The 20,096-nt window shown below is 40.0% G+C and overlaps 2 protein-coding genes across 3 annotated transcripts in view; one reads left to right on the forward strand and one right to left on the reverse strand.

The window, feature by feature from the left end:
• Positions 1-7,396, reverse strand: part of sdhaf3 (succinate dehydrogenase complex assembly factor 3) — a 12,520-nt gene extending 5,124 nt beyond the window's left edge. Inside the window, exon 1 of the mRNA XM_061882620.1 lies at positions 7,159-7,396. Coding sequence (XP_061738604.1) covers positions 7,159-7,335 — 177 coding nt within the window. The 5' untranslated portion in view covers positions 7,336-7,396. The remainder of the gene's footprint in view (positions 1-7,158) is intronic.
• c1galt1a (core 1 synthase, glycoprotein-N-acetylgalactosamine 3-beta-galactosyltransferase 1a) lies at positions 5,153-19,760 on the forward strand. Of its 2 annotated transcripts, none has more exons than XM_061882619.1 (5): positions 5,153-5,407; positions 13,463-13,533; positions 13,600-13,728; positions 15,313-15,971; positions 18,789-19,760. In XM_061882619.1, exons 3-5 carry the CDS (start codon positions 13,605-13,607, stop codon positions 18,924-18,926), a joined length of 921 nt encoding a protein of 306 aa, XP_061738603.1. In that variant the 5' UTR covers positions 5,153-5,407; positions 13,463-13,533; positions 13,600-13,604; the 3' UTR covers positions 18,927-19,760. The 2 variants fall into 2 exon arrangements, with proteins under 2 accessions (XP_061738603.1, XP_061738601.1); XM_061882617.1 differs by having other exon boundaries at positions 5,190-5,205; positions 5,303-5,407; positions 13,463-13,728.
• Positions 19,761-20,096: the final 336 nt, after the last annotated feature.

Genomic DNA, 20,096 nt, shown 5'->3' on the forward strand with positions numbered 1-20,096 from the left:
CTATAGAAAGAAATAACTCTTAAATATGGATATGTGTAGATAACTATCTCCGTCAATACACACAGTCTTGGATATGTTCAGGTATGGTTGGGATTTCTCGAGCCAGTTATACACATTTGTTACTTTTTATGTTTTTTTCACATTTTGGGGACTAATGCAGATCTAAAATACACAAAAAAAATACCAATATGTAACAAAAGTTGCATTTTCATAATAGGGCCCCTATAACACAACATTACACTTTCATGAGCCTATCCCAGTTTGATGGAGCTGTACTGCCATCTTGTGGCAATGTAGTGACAATGCACACAGGTCACATGATACTGAGTCACATTCTTTAAATATATTTAAAAAGCGTTTTAAATGCTTAGGATTTTTAGCACACGCCGCATATGTTTGGTCTTGGTGTGATTATCACAAATCTTTGAGATGCAACTTTTTAATCAGACTTGAGTAATTGGATATCTCATTTTGATGGATTAAAAGCTTCCTTCTCTGTAAATGTAAACCTGTTGGTACGAAAATTGTAAACGGGTATTGGGTGGGTAGATTTGGAAATTAATTGTATTGTACTGTATATTATATAATGATGTGTATTTCGGCATCACGGTGGAAGAGGGGTTAGTGCGTCTGCCTCACAATACGAAGGTCCTGCAGTCCTGGGTTCAATCCCAGGCTCGGGATCTTTCTGTGTGGAGTTTGCATGTTCTCCCCGTGACTGCGTGGGTACTCTGGCTTCCTCCCACTTCCAAAGACATGCACCTGGGGATAGGTTGATTGGCAACAATAAATGGTCCCTAGTGTGTGAATGTGAGTGTGAATGTTGTCCGTCTATCTGTGTTGGTCCTGCGATGAGGTGGCGACTTGTCCAGGGTGTACTCCGCCTTCCGCCCGATTGTAGCTGAGATAGATGGATGTGTATTTCAACTGTGGGTTCCTATCCAGGCGCTCTACACTACTAAGGATTTAGCAGAACAGAACCGAATATCAACAAAAGAAACAATAATGTAATATAAAATATGTCTGTAAATAGTTAAATTATTAAAAATACAAACCCCGTTTCCATATGAGTTGGGAAATTGTGTTAGATGTAAATATAAACAGAATACAATGATTTGCAAATCCTTTTCAACCCATATTCAATGCACTACAAAGACAACATATTTGATGCGCAAACTCATTATTTTTTTTTTTGCAAATGAGAATTAACTTAGAATTTCATGGCTGCAACACGTGCCAAAGTAGTTGGGAAAGGGCATGTTCACCACTATGTTACATCACCTTTTCTTTTAACAACACTCAATAAATGTTTGGGAAGTGAGGAAACTAATTGTTGAAGCTTTGAAAGTGGAATTCTATCCCATTCTTGTTTTATTTAGAGCTTCAGTCCTTCAACAGTCCGGGGTCTCCACTGTCGTACTTTACGCTTCATAATGCGCCATACATTTCAGTGGGATACAGGTCTGGACTGCAGGCGGGCCGGGAAAGTACCCGCACTCTTTTTTTACGAAGCCACGCTGTTGTGACACGTGGCTTGGCATTGTCTTGCTGAAATAAGCAGGGGCGTCTATGATAACGCTGCTTGGATGACAACATATGTTGCTCCAAAACCTGTATGGACCATTCAGCATTAATGGTGCCTTCACAGATGTGTAAGTTACCCATGCCTTGGGCACTAATACACCCCCATACCATCACACATGCTGGCTTTTCAACTTTGCTCCCAAAACAATCCGGATGGTTATTTTCCTCTTTGTTCCGGCGGACACCACGTCCACAGTTTCCAAATATAATTTGAAATGTGGACTTGTCAGACCACAGACACTTTTCCACTTTGCATCAGTCCATCTTAGATGAGCTCTGGCCCAGCCAAGCCAGCGGCGTTTCTGGGTGTTGTTGATAAATGGGCTTTGCTTTGCAGAGTAGAGTTTTAACTTGCTCTTACAGATGTAGCGACCAACTGTAGTTACTGACAGTGGTTTTATGAAGTGTTCCTGAGCCCATGTGGTGATATCCTTTACACACTGATGTCGCTTTTTGATGCAGTACCGCCTGAGGGATCAAAGGTCTGTAATATCATCGCTTACATGCAGTGATTTCTCCAGATTCTCTGAACCTTTTGATGATTTTACGGACCGTAGATGGTAAAATCCCTAAATTCCTTGAAATAGCTCGTTGAGAAATGTTGTTCTAAAACTGTCCGACAATTTGCTTACAAAGTGGTGACCCTCACCCCATCCTTGTTTGGGAATTACTTAGCATTTCATGGAAGCTGCTTTTATACCCAACCATGGCACCCACCTGCTCCCAATTAGCCTGCACACCTATGAGATGTTCCAAATAAGTGTTTGATGAGCATTCCTAAACTTTATCTGTATTTATTGCCACCTTTCTCAATTTCTTTGTCACGTGTTGCTGGCATCAAATTCTAAAGTTAAGGATTATTTGCAAAAAAAAAAACAGGTTTATCAGTTTGAACATCAAATATGTTGTCTTTGTAGCATATTCAACTGAATATGGGTTGAAAATGATTTGCAAATCATTGTATTCTATTTATATTTACATCTAACACAATTTCCCAACTCATATGGAAACGGGGTTTGTAGATGAACACATGTATTATGATGACAGCTCGCTTCTGATTGGACACAATACTTTCTTACGTATTGCACATAGTTTTGAAAATATTCACATTCATGCGGGCGTAGTACTTTCTTAAAAACACACTACTCATTTGTGTGTTTCATCACCGCTCTGTGCTGCTTGAAAGGGGATCAACTTATTCCACTTGACATATTTCAATGTAGATCTACCACAAAATGATGTACAGTACAGGCCAAAAGTTTGGACACACCTTATCCTTATTCCATGCCTTTTCTTTAATTTCATGACTATTTACATTTTAGATTGTTAGAATAATTATTTTTAAATTATCAAAAAAACCTTTGTATTAAATTGTGTTCCTGACAAGAAGACAAAAAGGCTGTCTTTGAAACCAACCAAGAAGAAGGCTCGTAAAACTCCACTGGGACTTCAAAGCGGACAGATGGCAGGATCTGCCCAACTTCCAGAGGAACTCTTTAAGTGTTTTACGAACTCTTTTTTAACTATTTTATGGAACTCCCCAAACTTCCAGAGGAACTGTTTTTTAAAGTATTTTACAAACTCTTTTTTAACTATTTTATGGAACTCTCTTTGAACTATTTCATATGACTGTCTTTGAACTATTTCATATGAATCTCTTTGAACTATTTTATACAACTCTTTTTGAACTAATTGACGAACTCTCCTCGAACTGTTCGTTAACCGAAGGCAACGCTGTTTTCGACCCACTTCCTTCGAGAAGCAGCTGTGGGAAGTTGGTGGGAGTAAGTCAAATAAAGAAGGAGGAGTACAATCTTTGGGCAGAGCGTGGTGCAGGACTGTACAGAGAGTACAGCGGCCATGTCTCTCCTCAGATCTGAGTCTAAATTTAATTCTGTCTCTGTTTGATTCTTTGCCTCTTGTCTTGTTTAATAGATGTCATCAGTGTTTGAACTAGGGATGCACCGATTAATCGGTAACCGAATATATTCGGCCAAATGTGGCAAAAAAGCCACATTCGACCTTCGGTGGAATGAGTTAACAACAAGGCCGAATAGTGGCATGTGGCGCAATTTTTTGACGCGGTGACGCAATCAACCAACGTGCAGTGACGCTGTGACGTTGGGATATGTTGTGTACCTGTATAAGTGTATGAGGTTACAAGCACACACTTAATTGTGATTTACTTGAGCCTTCTGTTTCCATTATTAGCATATCTACTGTGGCTAAGCAGACTTTTGCCAAAAAGACAAGAATTCATTTGTTGTGGGTTTATCCACTTTAATGCACTTTATTTTTTTTTGGAACGCATGTTTTGTTTGAAGGCCTAATATAAATGAAAAACTTTGTGCTTTTTTTGAAAAGCAAAGGCTACTGGAATATTTCAAAAATGTCAATATTCAATAAAAAATTACTTTATTTGAAAAACTTGTAAATATTTATTCTAGGCTATTCATGCAATATTTAAAAAATTGTGAAAAACTGCATTCATTATTCGGTATTCGGTATTCGGCCTTCGGCCAAGCGTTTACATTTTATTCGGCTTCGGCTTCGGCCACAAATTTTCATTTCGGTGCATCCCTAGTTTGAACCTGACATAGATAGTCACATTAAAACTATGAATGAACACATGCGGAGGTATGTACTTAACAAAAAAGGTGAAATAACTAAAAACATGTTTTATGTTCTAGTTTCTTCAAAATAGCCACCCTTTGCTCCGATTACTGTTTTGCACACTCTCAGCATTCTCTCCATGAGATTCAAGAGGGAGTCACCTGAAATGGTTTCCACTTCACAGGTGTGCCTTATCAGGGTTGATTAGTGGATTTTTTTGCTTTATCAATGGGGTTGGGACCGTCAGTTGTGTTGTGAAGGAGGAGGTGTGTCCAAACTTTTGGCCTGTGCCGTATACGCATTACTTCCTCTTTACTCCATACAGAAATAAATACGCAACCAATTTCAGCTAAAGACAACCACTGAGTCCCCTGGTCTTCCAAGCAACACCCGCAATACACAACGCAGACTTGATCCGGCTACATTGGTGCCGTGACCCGGATTGATTGATACTTTTATTAGTAGATTGCACATTTCAGTACATATTCCGTACAATTGACTACTAAATGGTAACACCCGAATAAGTTTTTCAACTTGTTTAAGTCGGGGTCCACGTTAATCAATTCATGGTAACATCGTGGATCAACACCAGTTTGGTCACCGGAGGTTGTTGAACGTCAGAACAACAACAAATGAAGGTTTCTTTAAGAGGGTGACGTTGAAGTGACTTTGTCCCAGCAAATAGGGGGATTTTTTTCTTTACTTCTTTTAATTAAAATGGAAAGTTAAAAAGGCATTGTGGAGGGGGGCGTGGTCTGCGCTGTAAGATGGTACTTGGTGTGTATCCTTATGAGTAAAGTGGCTTAAGAGTAAAGTGGCGGGTAGTTTGGTGATTCTGGGAAGGACTCGGGCTTGCCCAACCCTTTGATTTCTCTGAACCTGTTTGTCAGGTAGCTCTCAAGCTGAATGTGCAGATCATATCGTAATGTACAGCCGTGCGGGTGGCCCGGTGTTACTTGTCCTGACAGGGCCATGTCCAGTCAGCTGCTCAGGATTTGAATGTAGCAGGTATATAACGTATTGTATGCATCCCAACAAAATTCCCTCACGTTTTATTTAATCGCCCTACTGTGATTATTGTCACCTTTATATGTAATTTTTTCAGCAAATAGTTCGTTTTGGGAGCATTTCTCATTTTATCTTGATGTCCTATCTTCTTCCGGTAGTGACTTTGCCATCCTCACTTGCTGTTAAGACATGCTGTGAGGAGGTGAGTGCTTTTCTCTGCTCTTGTGTTTTAAGAGAATATAACAAGTGTAAACTGTGAAATGAGGTTATAATGTACTTTTGTGCTGCTAATGTTGCTGATATGTTCACAGGACTCGAATTTTATTTATATATACAAACCCCGTTCCCATACGAGTTGGTAAATTGTGTTAGATGTAAATATAAACGGAATACAATGATTTGCAAATCCTTTTCAACCCATATTCAGTTGAATATGCTACAAAGACAACATATTTGATGTTCAAATTCATAAACATTTTTTTTTGCAAATAATCATTAATTTTAGAATTTGATGCCAGCAACACGTGACAAAAAAGTTGGGAAAGGTGGCAATAAATACTGATAAAGTTGACGAATCATCAAACACTTATTTGGAACATCCCACAGGTGTCCACAACTGCGTGAGCAAATAGTCAAACAGTTTAAGAACAACGTTTCTCAAAGTACAATTGCAAGAAATTTAGGGATTTCAACATCTACGCTCCATAATATCATCAAAAGGTTCAGAGAATCTGGAGAAATCACTCCAAGTAAGCGGCATGGCCGGAAACCAACATTGAACGACCGTGACCTTCCATCCCTCAGACAGCACTGTATCAAAAACCTACATCAATCTCTAAAAGGATATCACCACATGGGCTTAGGAACATTTCAGAAAACCACTGTCACTAAATACAGTTGGTCGCTACATCTGTAAGTGCAAGTTAAAGCTCGAATATGCAGAGCGAAAGCCATTTATCAACAACATCCAGAAGCGCCGCCGTCTTCTCTGGGCCCAAGATCATCTAAGATGGACTGATGCAAAGTGGAAAAGTGTTCTGTGGTCTGACGAGTTCACATTTCAAATTGTTTTTGGGACCAAAGGGGAAGCGAACCATCCAGACTGTTATCGACGCAAAGTTGAAAAGCCAGCATGTGTGATGGTATGGGGGTGCATTAGTGCCCAAGGCATGGGTAACTTACACATCTGTGAAGGCACCAATAATGCTGAAAGGTACACATACAGCTTTTGGAACAACATATGCTGCCAAGTGTACCTATGATGAAATTTACAGACCTCTGTCATCATTTTAAGTGGGAGAACTTGCACAATCGGTGGCTGACTAAATACTTTTTTGCCCCACTGCATGCTGCCATCCAAGCGCTGTCTTTTTCATGGACGCCCCTGCTTATTTCAGCAAGAAAATGCCAAGCCACGTGTTACAACAGCGTGGCTTCGTAAAAAAAAGAGTGCGGGTACTTTTCTGGCCCGCCTGCAGTCCAGACATGTCTCCCATCTAAAATGTGTGGCGCATTACGAAGCGTAAAATACGACAGCGGAGACCCCGGACTGTTGAAGGACTGAAGCTCTACATAACACAAGAATGGGAAAGAATTCCTCTTTCAAAGCTTCAACAATTAGTTTCCTCAGTTCCCAAACGTTTATTGAGTGTTGTGAATAGAAAAGGTGATGTAACACAGTGGTGAACATGCCCTTTCCCAACTACTTTGGCACGTGTTGCAGCCATGAAATTCAAATTATTTGCAAAAAAAATCAAGTTTATGAGTTTGAACATGAAATATGTTGTCTTTGTAGCATATTCAACTAAGTATGGGTTGAAAAGGATTTGCAAATCATTGTATTCCGTTTATATTTACATCTAACACAATTTCCCAACTCATATGGAAACGGGGTTTGTACAATAGTAATAATAATATTAATAACAGAGTTTGACGAGGAAAAGAATACTTCACCTGCCATTCTGTCATGAAGTTGCTGGTTTGTTGAGGAGAAGCACTCTTGTGTCTTCGAAACTCTTCTTTGACATACTGGTCTCCGAGTGCTCTTAAATGTATCGGCATGAAACGATGCAGCACCAGGATCCTTTTGTACAAAGTGCGCACTTTAGATACATGACTAGAGCTGCTCATTCTGGGCGGACACACAAATAATGCAGGAGCTAACAAGCTAACAAGCTAACAAGCTAACAAGCTAACAAGCTAACGTCCTTGCTGTTTGAACCGGAAATGAAAGAGCTTGTTCCTCTGTCACTTCCGGTCAACGGGAGGGAGGGGGGGCCCAAAGATAAAAAACTCTCGTTTTTTAAAAAATCTTAAAAAGTTTTCCTAACCACGGAACTGCGATCTTGGTACGCTGATAAAAAAAAAAAAAAAAAAAAAAAAAAAGACAACTGGGAGCGCCTCTTTTAGCTGGTGGTTGCCTAGCAACCCCAAGCTATACGGAAGTGGAGCTACCGGAGTTGAGGGAAATATTCATCCGAATAAAGTGTGCGGTTTGACGGCCTGACGCCTCCACGTCACCGCTGGTCGGCGCAAGGTATCACGTTCTTGAAATATATACCATATATACCTTTTTGAAAGCAAGAGCTACTTCTTGGGTACTGATTAATGCGAAGGGCTACCAGTTTGATACACACTTAAATACATTGCCAGAAATAGCCAATTTGCTCAAATTACCTTTAATAAATAAATCTATATACTGTATTTAAAAAAATGGGTATTTGTCATTCCGTCGTACATTTTTTTCCTTTTATGGAAGATTTTTTTGTAGGGAATAAATGATGAAAAAAACACTTAATTGAACGGTTTAAAAGAGGAGAAAAAACAACAAAAAAAGAAAATTCCATTTTGAAACATAGTCTAGCTTCAATTTCGACTCTTTAAAATTCAAAATTCAACCAAAAAAGAAGAGAAAAACTGGCTAATTCGACTCTTTTTGAAAAAAATTTAAAAAGGAATTTACGGAATATCATTAGTGATTTTTCCTGATTAAGATTAATTTTAAACAAGTTAAAATCCAATCTGCACTTTGTTAGAATATATAACAAATTGGACCAAGCTATATTTCTAACAAAGATAAATCATTATTTCTTCTAGATTTTCCAGAGCAAACATTTTAAAAGAAATACAAAAGACTTTGAAATAAGATTTAAATTTTATTCTACAGATTTTCTAGATTTGCCTGAATATTTTTTGGGAATTTTAATCATAATCAGTTTGAAGAAATATTTCACAAATATTCTTCGTCGAAAAAACAGAAGCTAAAATGAAGAATTAAATTAAAATGTATTTATTTTTTACAATAAAAAAAAAAATACTTGAACATTGATTTAAATTGTCAGGAAAGAAGAGGAAACAATTTAAAAGATAAAAAGGTATATAAATTTCCTAAAATCATTTTTAAGGTTTTATTTTTTCTCTAAAATTATCTTTCTGAAAGTTATAAGAAGCAAAGTAAAAAAATAAATGAATTTATTTAAACAAGTGAAGACAAAGTCTTTAAAACATTTTCTTGGATTTTCAAATTCTTTTTGAGTTTTGTCTCTCTTAGAATTAAAAATGTCGAGCAAAGCGAGACCAGCTTGCTAGTAAATAAATACAATTTAAAAAATGGAGGCAGCTCACTGGTAAGTGCTGCTATTTGAGCTATTTTTAGAACAGTCCAGCAGGCGAGTCATCTAGTCCTTATGTTGGTGACCCCTAATATATATAATATGCCAATCCTCAGATGTTGAAATCAAATTTTACATGGGATTACGTCAGGGGTGTCCAAACTTTTTCCACAGAGGGCTGCACACGGAAAAATGTAAGCATGCGGGGGCCATTTTGATATTTTTCATTTTCAAACCATAACCAAATATATATACATATTTTTTTAATCCTTAGGTGTCCTGGGGAGCATAGAGGGTCTCTGTCACTAAAATGTTAAAAATAAGTCAAATTATTATTTTTTATTGAATGCTTACAGTAAATCTCTATATCAACCTGAGGTTGATATAAAGTAAAACAAAGGTTTTATGCCTTTTCTGTCAAAGACAACTTAGTTTTTTTAATAGTAAAACTGAAATATTCAGTATTTAGATAGATAGATAGTACTTTATTGATTCCTTCAGGAGAGTTCCGTTATTTAACAATTAAAGCCCTCAAAGATCAATAATGCAGGACATGGTTATGTGACAGGTTTGACTATTGTTTATTGTACTATAGTAGCAGGTTTGACTATTGTTTAATGTTTCAATAAACATGTTTTGGTTCCAGTCGGTCGCGCCAATTTCTGGCCCGACCTCCTTTCCTGCTCGTCTCGGCGCGCCTTTCGGTGGCTGCGTCTTCCGCGGGGGCTCATCTTCCTCTGGGTCGTTCTCCTCGTCTTTGTCGTCCGTCGCTTCCTCTCCTACTTCTGCCACAATTGCTCCTCCTTCTCCCCTTTTATGCTGCAACAGAAGATGCAGGGATTGAGAGCAGGTGTGTCGTTTACACACCTGACTCTGATGGCTGCATAGTCGCTCCAGGCGTGCCCCACCTCTCCGCTCCGCTCCATGCTCCGCCTCCTGGCCGCCATCTTGGGCAGGACCGCTGTTTGTCCTAGCCTGCTGTCGGCTCCGTCTCTCCACACGTTGATTTTAATTATTTAATATTTTTGAGTAATCACAGTGAAAAGTTCAATAAAATCCTACTAAATATATTTGCGATCCGAAAGGTTCCCCACTCATAAAGTGATACATTTTTATTAGTTTTTTTTTTACTTTTAACACTTACATTTCAAGATCAACTTCCGATATATTTGTTGATTTTAAGTTAGAACTATTATTTTGTTTGTTTTATGCTCTTTTGTCAAAACTTTGATGTTTTTATATGGCAACCACACATATGCAATATTTTTTCCACATAAAACATTTTAAAGTGATAATTTTTAGGTCAGGGGTGCCCATTACGTCGATCGCGAGCTACCAGTCGACCGCGGGGGGTGTGTCAGTCGATCTCGAGCCAGGCTTTTAAAAAAAATAGACCTAAAAATGAGTGATCATCAATCTTCACCAAGACGTCACTTAAATGACATTCACGGTACCGGAGGGTCTTGTGAGATGACGCTGGCTGCTGCAAGATCATTATTATGAAAATATGACCGAGAGGAAGGCGAGAAACACTTTTTATTTCAACAGACTCTCGCGCCGTACCTTCCGTCAAAACTCTAAAGGCCGACTGCACATTTCCTATCTTCACAATAAAAGCCCTGCTTCATGCTGCCTGCGCTAACTAAATACAGAGTCTCGGAAAACTGGCGTGCACAAGCCATCCCTCAGACAGCTGGCGTGCACATCACTTGTGCACGCCAGCTTTCCGAGACTCTTATTTTGTTAGCGCAGGCAGCATGAAGCAGGGCTTTTATTGTGAAGATAGGAAATGTGCAGTCGGCCTTTAGAGTTTTGACGGAAGGTACGGCGCGAGAGTCTGTTGAAATAAAGTGTTTCTCGCCTTCCTCTCTGTCATTTTTCATAATAATGAACTGGCAGCAGCCAACGTCATCTCACAAGACCCTCGGGTGCCGTGAATGTCAATCAAGCAAGCTACGGAATTTGCCGCCAATGTTTTTCTTGTAAAGTGTATGGAAGCTGGATGAATTAGATGCCAAAAACCAACCACATTCATGTGGTATTGTACAGAAAGGACCACTTTTTTTCTCCTCCATTTGAAAATGTGGGCGTTATCATCATTACTGTCTGATTCCAATCAATGCAAGTCATCAGAATCAGGTAATACACCAACTTATATTCTTGTCTTTGTGAAAGAAAGACATCTATATGTGTTACACATGCTTGTATTATCATTAAACACATTTAACTTGTTTACAAAAATGTCTCTTTTATAAATAAATAAATATAAATGATATATATAAATGAGGTAGATCCCCTTGAGTTGGTCAATTGAAAAGTAGCTCGCCTGCAGAAAAAGTGTGGGCACCCTTGCTCTACACGTTCATTTTAATTATTTAATATTTTTGAGTAATCACAGTGAAAAGTTAAATAAAATCCTACTAAATATATTTGAGATCCGAAAGGTTCCCCACTCATAAAGTGATACATTTTTATTTTTATTTTTTTTACTTTTAACACTTAAATTTCAAGATCAACTTCCGATATATTTGTTGATTTTAAGTTAGAACTATTATTTTGTTTGTTTTATGCTCTTTTGTCAAAACTTTGATGTTTTTATATGGCAACCACACAACATATGCAATATTTTTTCCACATAAAATTATCACTTTAAAATGTTTTAAGTAATAATTCATTATAACACAAATTCTTTTGTCCTTTTTTTTTTTTGAGCACTGGAAAAAAAAGAAGAAAAAAAAGACAAAAGGAAGAAAAAAACTGCCTGCATGGCAGCTTTGTGTCAACATTGCCACTTTTTCTCATTACATTTCACCTCATTCCACTTTTTTTTTAAAATGTTTTTTTAAATTTTTGCAATAATATCCATTTAGAAAATTTTGCAGAATGTGTGGCGGGCCGCTAAACGATTAGCTGCGGGCCGCACTTTGGACACCCCTGGATTACGTCATTAAATGACATTTTTTGTGGTCCCCTTTATTTAGAAACAAATTGGTATCGGGACAACCCGAATATAAATCAATATTCAAAGTGATTATTTGACACAGTGACTTATAAAAACTATTATTGTATTTAAATTATGAACATATTTGTTGTATATGTATGTTATATATATATAAATTCATAATATTACACACATTTTACATATATTGTATCATCATAAATGTATATGTAACAATAAAGATAGGGACAAGCAGTAGAAAATGGGTGGAATAGTGGTGTAACATACACTATATATTGCCAATATTATTTGGCAACCCATAAAAATGATGAGAGTGAGGTGTCCTTATCACTTGGCCCGGTGTATCAAATCAAGCACTTAGGCATGAAGACTGTTTTTACAAACGTGTGAAAGAACGGGCCCCTTTCAGTGATTTCCAGCATGGAACTGTCATAGGGTACCACCTGTGCGACAAATCCAGACGTGAAATTTCCCCGCCCCTAAATATTCAACTGTCGGCTTTATTATAAGAAAAGTGAAGAGTTTGGGAACAACAGCAACTCAGTCACCAAGTGGTAGGCAACGTAAAACTGACAAAGAGGGGGCAGGGCATAGTGCAAAGTCTTTCTGCACGGTCGGTTGCTACAGAGCTCCAAACTTCATGTGACCTTCCAATTAGCCCACGTTCAGTACGCAGAGAGCTTCGTGGAATGGGTTTCCATGGCCGGGCAGCTGCATCTAAGCCATACATCACTAAGTCCAATGCAAAGTGTGGGATGCAGTGGTGTAAAGCAGTGGTCCCCAACGCTTGATAATTTGTCCCGTGGCAAGGTGGAGGAGGGGGGGGGGGGATTTTTTTTTTTTTCTTCCCTTTGTCATGAAAAAGGGAGTTTTTTGGGGGGTTGGTGCACTAATTGTAAGCGTACCTTGTGTTTTTTATGTTGTTTTAATAAAAAAATAAATACATCAAAAAATAATAAAAATTAATAAAAAATTATTCTGCGGCCCGGTGGTTGGGGACCACTGGCGTAAACTACGTCGCCACTGGACTCTAGAGCAGTGGAGACGCCTTCTCTGGACTGATGAATCACGCTTTTCCATCTGGCAATCTCATGGACCAGTCTGGGTTTGGAAGTTGCCAGGAGGAGGCCACATTTCGGACTGCATTGTGCCGAGTGTGAAATTTGGTGGAGGAGGAATTATGGTGTGGAGTTGTTTTTCAGGAGTTGGGCTTGGTGAAAGGAACATTGAATGCTCCTGGGTACCAAAACATTTTGGACATTTCCATGCTCCCAACTTTGTGGGAACAGTTTGGAGCGGGTCCCTTCCTCTTCCAACATGACTGTGCACCACTGCACAAAGCAAGGTCCATAAAGACTTATATGACAGAGTCTGGTGTGGATGAACTTGACTGGCCTGCACAGAGTCCTGACCTGAATTCAAAAGAACACCTTTGGGGTGAATTAGCACGAATTAAAACCATCCGCAACCTTGTGGACAGCCTTCCCAGAAGAGTTGAAGCAGTAATAGCTGCAAAAGGTGGACCCACATTATGTTCAACCCTGTGGGTTAGGAATGGGATGGCACTTCAGGTTCATATGTGAGTCAAGGCAGGTGGCCAAATACTTTTGGCAATATAGTGTATGTTGCAAAATGTTGTGGCGCCTCACCTGTAAGATCTACTATTGACACTGAAATGTGGACACAGGTGCTCGGGGAGGTGTGTCCCTCAGGAAGATATCCTGCTTGAAGCCCTGCCACCTGCCAGAGTGGACACAGGTGTGTGACACAGCAGGTGAGAGACCGCTTGTCTTGTGTCAGCTCCTGCATGCTGATGTTCTACAGGTGAGATGTCACCTGTCTCCTTCATGGCTGGACTGTTGCTGGGCTTTTTGTCCCTACGATACTTTCTCCACATGACCCACACTGAAGACATTCCCGCCTGGCAAAGACACCATCCTGGAAACAACAAAGGTACACAAAAACCTAGCCTATTCAAATATATACAGTACATACAAACATATATATATGTATATATAAATGTATATATATGTATGTATGTATGTACAGATATGTATATATATATAAAGTATATATATTTATATGTATATATATATGTATCTATGTATATATATGTATATATATATGTATATATATACATACATACATATATATATATATTTTATATTTCATCATGTATATCTATCTTGGATTAATGCTTGTTTAGTTCTAAATGGCTTCACGGTGGCAGAGGGGTTAGTGCGTCTGCCTCACAATACGAAGGTCCTGCAGTCCTGGGTTCAAATCCAGGCTCGGGATCTTTCTGTGTGGAGTTTGCATGTTCTCCCCGTGAATGCGTGGGTTCCCTCCGGGTACTCCGGCTTCCTCCCACTTCCAAAGACATGCACCTGGGGATAGGTTGATTGGCAACACTAAATGGTCCCTAGTGTGTGAATGTTGTCTGTCTATTTGTGTTGGCCCTGCGATGAGGTGGCGACTTGTCCAGGGTGTACCCCGCCTTCCGCCCGATTGTAGCTGATAGGCGCCAGCGCCCCCCGAAAGGGAATAAGCGGTAGAAAATGGATGGATGGATGGATGGTTCTAAAATGAATCAAAATATTTTTTAAGTGATTCATGTTATAGTGCAAAATAACTAATTGGACCTTATGAAAAAGTATAAATGTGTGTGTGTGTATATATATATATATATATATACATATATATATATATACATGGTTTCCCACACATTCATTTATTTGTGACGGCCCGCCACGAAAGAATTACGGCCGGCCACAAATTGAAAAAATAAAATAAAATAAAAAATAAATAAAATAAAATTTTAAAAAAGTTTTTTTTTCGGCTCTTGACTCGCTCGACCGCCCATAAAAACAATGGGACTCTGTCTGTGAATGGAGCTTGTAGTTAGATATTATATAAATATGTAAATATTATATAAATATGTACATAAAGTGTTGTAATTATGTTCCTACTCCGCGTTCTTCTTGGTCATCGCCGCTGCCCCCTTGTTTAGTTCTAAAAAAAATTAAATACATTGTTCAATTATTCATGTTTTAGTGCAAAATAATGAATTTTTCCATATATATATATATATATATATGTATAGATAAGGAAACAAATTATATTCATATAAGGAAATATATATGTATATATATAAGGAAATATGTTAATATAATATAAGGAAAAAGTCATTATTTTGCACTAAAAACATTAATTATTGAACCATTTATTTCATTTTTTTTAGTACTTAAGCATTATATTAAGTTTGATGATATTTGTTTGGCATAAATAAAGAAGTGTAAAAATGTTTTCTATTGGGTGTTATCTCTATTTTGTTTCCATTTAAACCCCCATTATTTACTTTTTACTTTTATTTAAATTGATCTCAACTCCGTACACTGCTGCTGGAATTTTAATTTTCCTAAAGGAACTCTCCTGAAGGAATCAATAAAGTACTATCTATCTATCATTATTGGTTATTAGCTGTTAATATAATATTTGAAGATGGCTGAATCATATTCTTCTTTGTGTTTCATGCAGGCGCCAACCTGACTTCCAGTTCTTCCCCTCCAGCCCGGATCCTGTGCTGGATCATGACGGGGCCCAAATACATGGAGTCCAGGACCAAGCACGTGAAGGCCACGTGGGCGGGCCGCTGCGACGCCGTCCTGTACATGAGTTCCCAGGACTCGGACTTCCCCACCGTCAAGCTGAACGTGAGCGAGGGCAGGGAGAACTTGTACTGGAAGACCATCCGAGCCTTTCAGTACATCCACCTGCACCACCTGGACCAGGCCGACTGGTTCCTCAAGGCCGACGACGACACCTTCGTGCTGGTGGACAACCTTCGCCACATGTTGTCCCGCCTCCCCAGCCGGGAGCCGCTCTACCTGGGAAGGAGGTTCCGCCCCTTCGTCAGGCAAGGCTACATGAGCGGCGGGGCGGCGTACGTCCTCAGCAAGGAGGCCCTGCGGAGGTTCATCCGAGGCCTGAGCACGGGGACGTGCACGCACTCGTCCGCCATCGAGGACCTGGCCCTGGGACAATGCATGCAGACCCTGGAGGTGCGAGCCCTGGACACCAGGGATGCGCTCGGGAGACAAACCTTCCATGCCTTCCCTCCGGAGAAATACCTCATCCCACACTTCCAACGACACCCGCCTGGCCATCTGCTCTATGAGTACTACCCCACCCTTCAAGTGAGTACACACACACCACTGTACTGTACACCCCCTGTTCAAGTGAGTACACACCACTGTACTGTACACCCCCTGTTCAAGTCAGTACACCTACTAGACACACAATACCGTACTGTACACCCCCCTGTTCAAGTACACATAGTACACACACAATACTGTACTGTACAACCCCCTGTTCAAGTAAGTACACATAGTACACACACAATAATGTACTGTACAACCCCCTGTTCAAGTAAGTACACATAGTACAAACACAATACCGTACTGTACACCCCCGTTCAAGTAAGTACACATAGTACACACACAATACTGTACTGTACACCCCCTGTTCAAGTAAGTACACATAGAACACACACAATACTGTACTGTACACCCCCCTGTTCAAGTAAGTACACACACAATACTGTACTGTACACCCCCCAGTTCAAGTCAATACACCTAGTAGACACACAATACCGTACTGTACACCCCCCTGTTCAAGTAAGTACACATAGTACACACACAATACTGTACTGCACACCCTCCTGTTCAAGTAAGTACACACACAATACCGTACTGTACACCCCCCTGTTCAAGTAAGTACACATAGTAAACACACAATACTGTATCTGTACATCCCCCTTTTAAATAAGTACACATAGTACCGACACAATACTGTACTTTAGACCCCCCTGTTCAAGTAAGTACACACACAATGCTGTACTCTACACCCCCCTGTTCAAGTAAGTACACATAGTACACACACAATACTGTATTGTACACCCCCCTGTTCAAGTAAGTACACATACAATACTGTATCCGTACATCCCCCTTTTAAATAAGTACACATAGTACCGACACAATACTGTACTGTAGACCCCCCTGTTCAAGTAAGTAAACACACAATACTGTACTCCACACCCCCCTGTTCAAGTAAGTATACATAGTAAACACACAATACTGTATCTGTACATCCCCCTTTTAAATAAGTACACATAGTACACACAATAGTACACATGTAGTATACACTGTACACCCTCCCGTTCAAGTATGTACACATGTAGTATACACTGTACACCCTCCTGTTCAAGAAAGTACACTTGAAGTATACACCGTCTCGTTCAAGTAAATACACACACTGTAGTACACACTATACACCCTTCTGTTCAAGTAAGTACACACACTGTAGTAAACACCCTCCTGTTCAAGTAAGTACACACACCGTAGTACACACTATACACCCTCCTGTTCAAGTAAGTACACACACCGTAGTACACACTATACACCCTCCTGTTCAAGTAAGTACACACACCGTAGTACACACTATACACCCTCCTGTTCAAGTAAGTACACACACTGTAGTAAACACCCTCCTGTTCAAGTAAGTACACACACACACTGTAGTAAACACCCTCCCGTTCAAGTAGTTACACATGTAGTATACACTGTACACCCTCCCGTTCAAGTAGGTACACATGTAGTATACACTATACACCCTCCTGTTCAAGAAAATACACTTGAAGTATACACCGTCCCGTTCAAGTAAATACACACACTGTAGTACACACTATACACCCTTCTGTTCAAGTAAGTACACACACTGTAGTAAACACCCTCCTGTTCAAGTAAATACACACACTGTAGTACACACTATACACCCTCCTGTTCAAGTAAGTACACACACACACTGTAGTAAACACCCTCATGTTCAAGTAGGTACTCACACTGTAGTATACACTGTACACCCTCCTGTTCAAGTAAGTACACACACTGTAGTATACACTATACACCCTCCTGTTTCAAGAAAGTACACACACTGTAGTATACACTATACACCCTCCTGTTCAAGTACACACACTGTAGTATACACTATACACCCTCCTGTTCAAGTAAGTACACACACACACTGTAGTAAACGCCCTCATGTTCAAGTAGGTACTCACACTGTAGTATACACTGTACACCCTCCTGTTCAAGTAAGTACACACACTGTAGTATACACTATACACCCTCCTGTTTCAAGAAAGTACACACACTGTAGTATACACTATACACCCTCCTGTTCAAGTACACACACTGTAGTATACACTATACACCCTCCTGTTTTAAGAAAGTACACACACTGTAGTAAACATCCTCCTTTTCAAGTAAGCACACACTGCAGTATACACTATACACCCTCCTGTTCAAGTAAGTACACACACTGCAGTATACACTATACACCCTCCTGTTCATGTCAGTACACACACTGTAGTATACACCATCCTGTTCAAGTCAGTACTCATGTAGTAGACACCCTCCTGTTGAAGTAAGTACACATACTGTAGTATACACTACACACCCTCCTTTTGAAGTAAGTACACATACTGTAGTATACACTACATACCCTCCTGTTCAAGTAAGTACACATGTAGTAGACACCCTCCTGTTCAAGTAAGTACAGATACTGTAGTATACACTACACACCCTCCTGTTCAAGTAAGTACACATGTAGTATACACTATACACCCTCCTGTTCAAGTAAGTACACATACTGTAGAATACACCCTCCTGTTCAAGTAAGTACACATACTGTAGTATACACTACATACCCTCCTGTTCAAGTAAGTACACATGTAGTATACACTATACACCCTCCTGTTCAAGTAAGTACACATGTAGTAGTACTTTGTCTCCACATTAGACTACTGTCACGGCCTTCTCACTGGGCTCTGTAAAACAGCTGCAGTACTCCCAAAATGCTGCTGCTCGAGTACTGACTAGGAGCAGCAACTAAAAGATCTTTCCTGGCGTTCGAGTCATTCCATTAAAAAAAAAAAAAAACATGTCTTTCCGCAGGGTCCTGGGTGTTGCTCAGACTTCCCTGTGTCCTTTCACTACATTTATGACGTCCAAATGTACACTTTGGAGTACCTGGCGTACCAGCTGAGGCCATACGGTTATAGATACAGGTGCAATACTACAAAATGCTACTAACGATCCAGGACTTTTCAATCAGCTGTCAAAAGCAACAACTTGAGTAGTGGAAGAACTTGTATTTTGTTCTCTGTTTTGTCATATTTGGTTGTACTTAATTATACTCAAATGTTCTTGATTGTTATTACCAATCCATAGTGGTGAAGGAGGAGCTGAGCCGGAAGGCAAAACTCTCAATTTACCGGTCGATCTACGTTCCCGTATTCACCTTCGGTCATGAGCTTTGGGTTATGACTGAAAGGACAAGATCTCGGGTACAAGCGGCCCAAAGGAGTTTCCTTTCTTCCTTAGAGATAGGGTGAGAAGCTCTGTCATCCGGGAGGAACTCAGAGTAAAGCCGCTACTCCTCCACATGGAGAGGAGCCAGATGAGGTGGTTCGGGCATCTGGTCAGGATGCTACTCGAACGCCTCCATAGGGAGGTGTTTAGGGCACATTCGACCGGTAGGAGGCCACGGGGAAGACCCAGGACACGTTGGGAAGACCTGGAAACGCATCGGGATTCCCCGGGAGGAGCTGGACAAAGGGAAGTCTGGGCTTCTCTGCTTAAGCTGCTGCCCCCGCGACCCCACCTCGGATAAGCGGAAGAAAATGGATGGATGGTTCTTGATTATACTTTGATACTTTCAATCAAAACTTCATTGTGGCTTTCGTAATGACTAACACGACCGCGAAGAACGTAAACCTCTCCCACAATACTATGTGATTCCTGCTATATTCCAGAATCTGTTTTCAATATCACACAATCATCTCATCATGTGAACCTCCACCATCTCGGTGGCTCTTATTTGATTCTTGGTCAAAATAAATTAAATAAAAATCATCTACAAAAGTGTTTTTCTGTCTTGTCAATTACTGGACGTAGCCTGTGGAAGAACCAGCTCATCGTCTGCTGTCATTACAAGAGCTGCTAGTCTGAGTTTTGAACAAAGACGTCCTGATTGGTCCACTCAGACGTATAAGACGTCCTGATTGGTCCACCCAGACGTTTAAGATTTCCTGGTTGGTCCACCCAGACGTACAAGACGTCCTGATTGGTCCACCCAGACGTATAAGACCTCCTGATTGGTCCACTCAGACATATAAGACGTCCTGATTGGCCCACCCAGACGTGTAAGACGTCCTGATTGGTCCACCCAGACGTCTAACATGTCCTGATTAGTCCACCCAG

This window comes from Nerophis ophidion, linkage group LG21, assembly GCF_033978795.1.
Source record: "Nerophis ophidion isolate RoL-2023_Sa linkage group LG21, RoL_Noph_v1.0, whole genome shotgun sequence".
Lineage (NCBI taxonomy): Eukaryota > Metazoa > Chordata > Actinopteri > Syngnathiformes > Syngnathidae > Nerophis > Nerophis ophidion.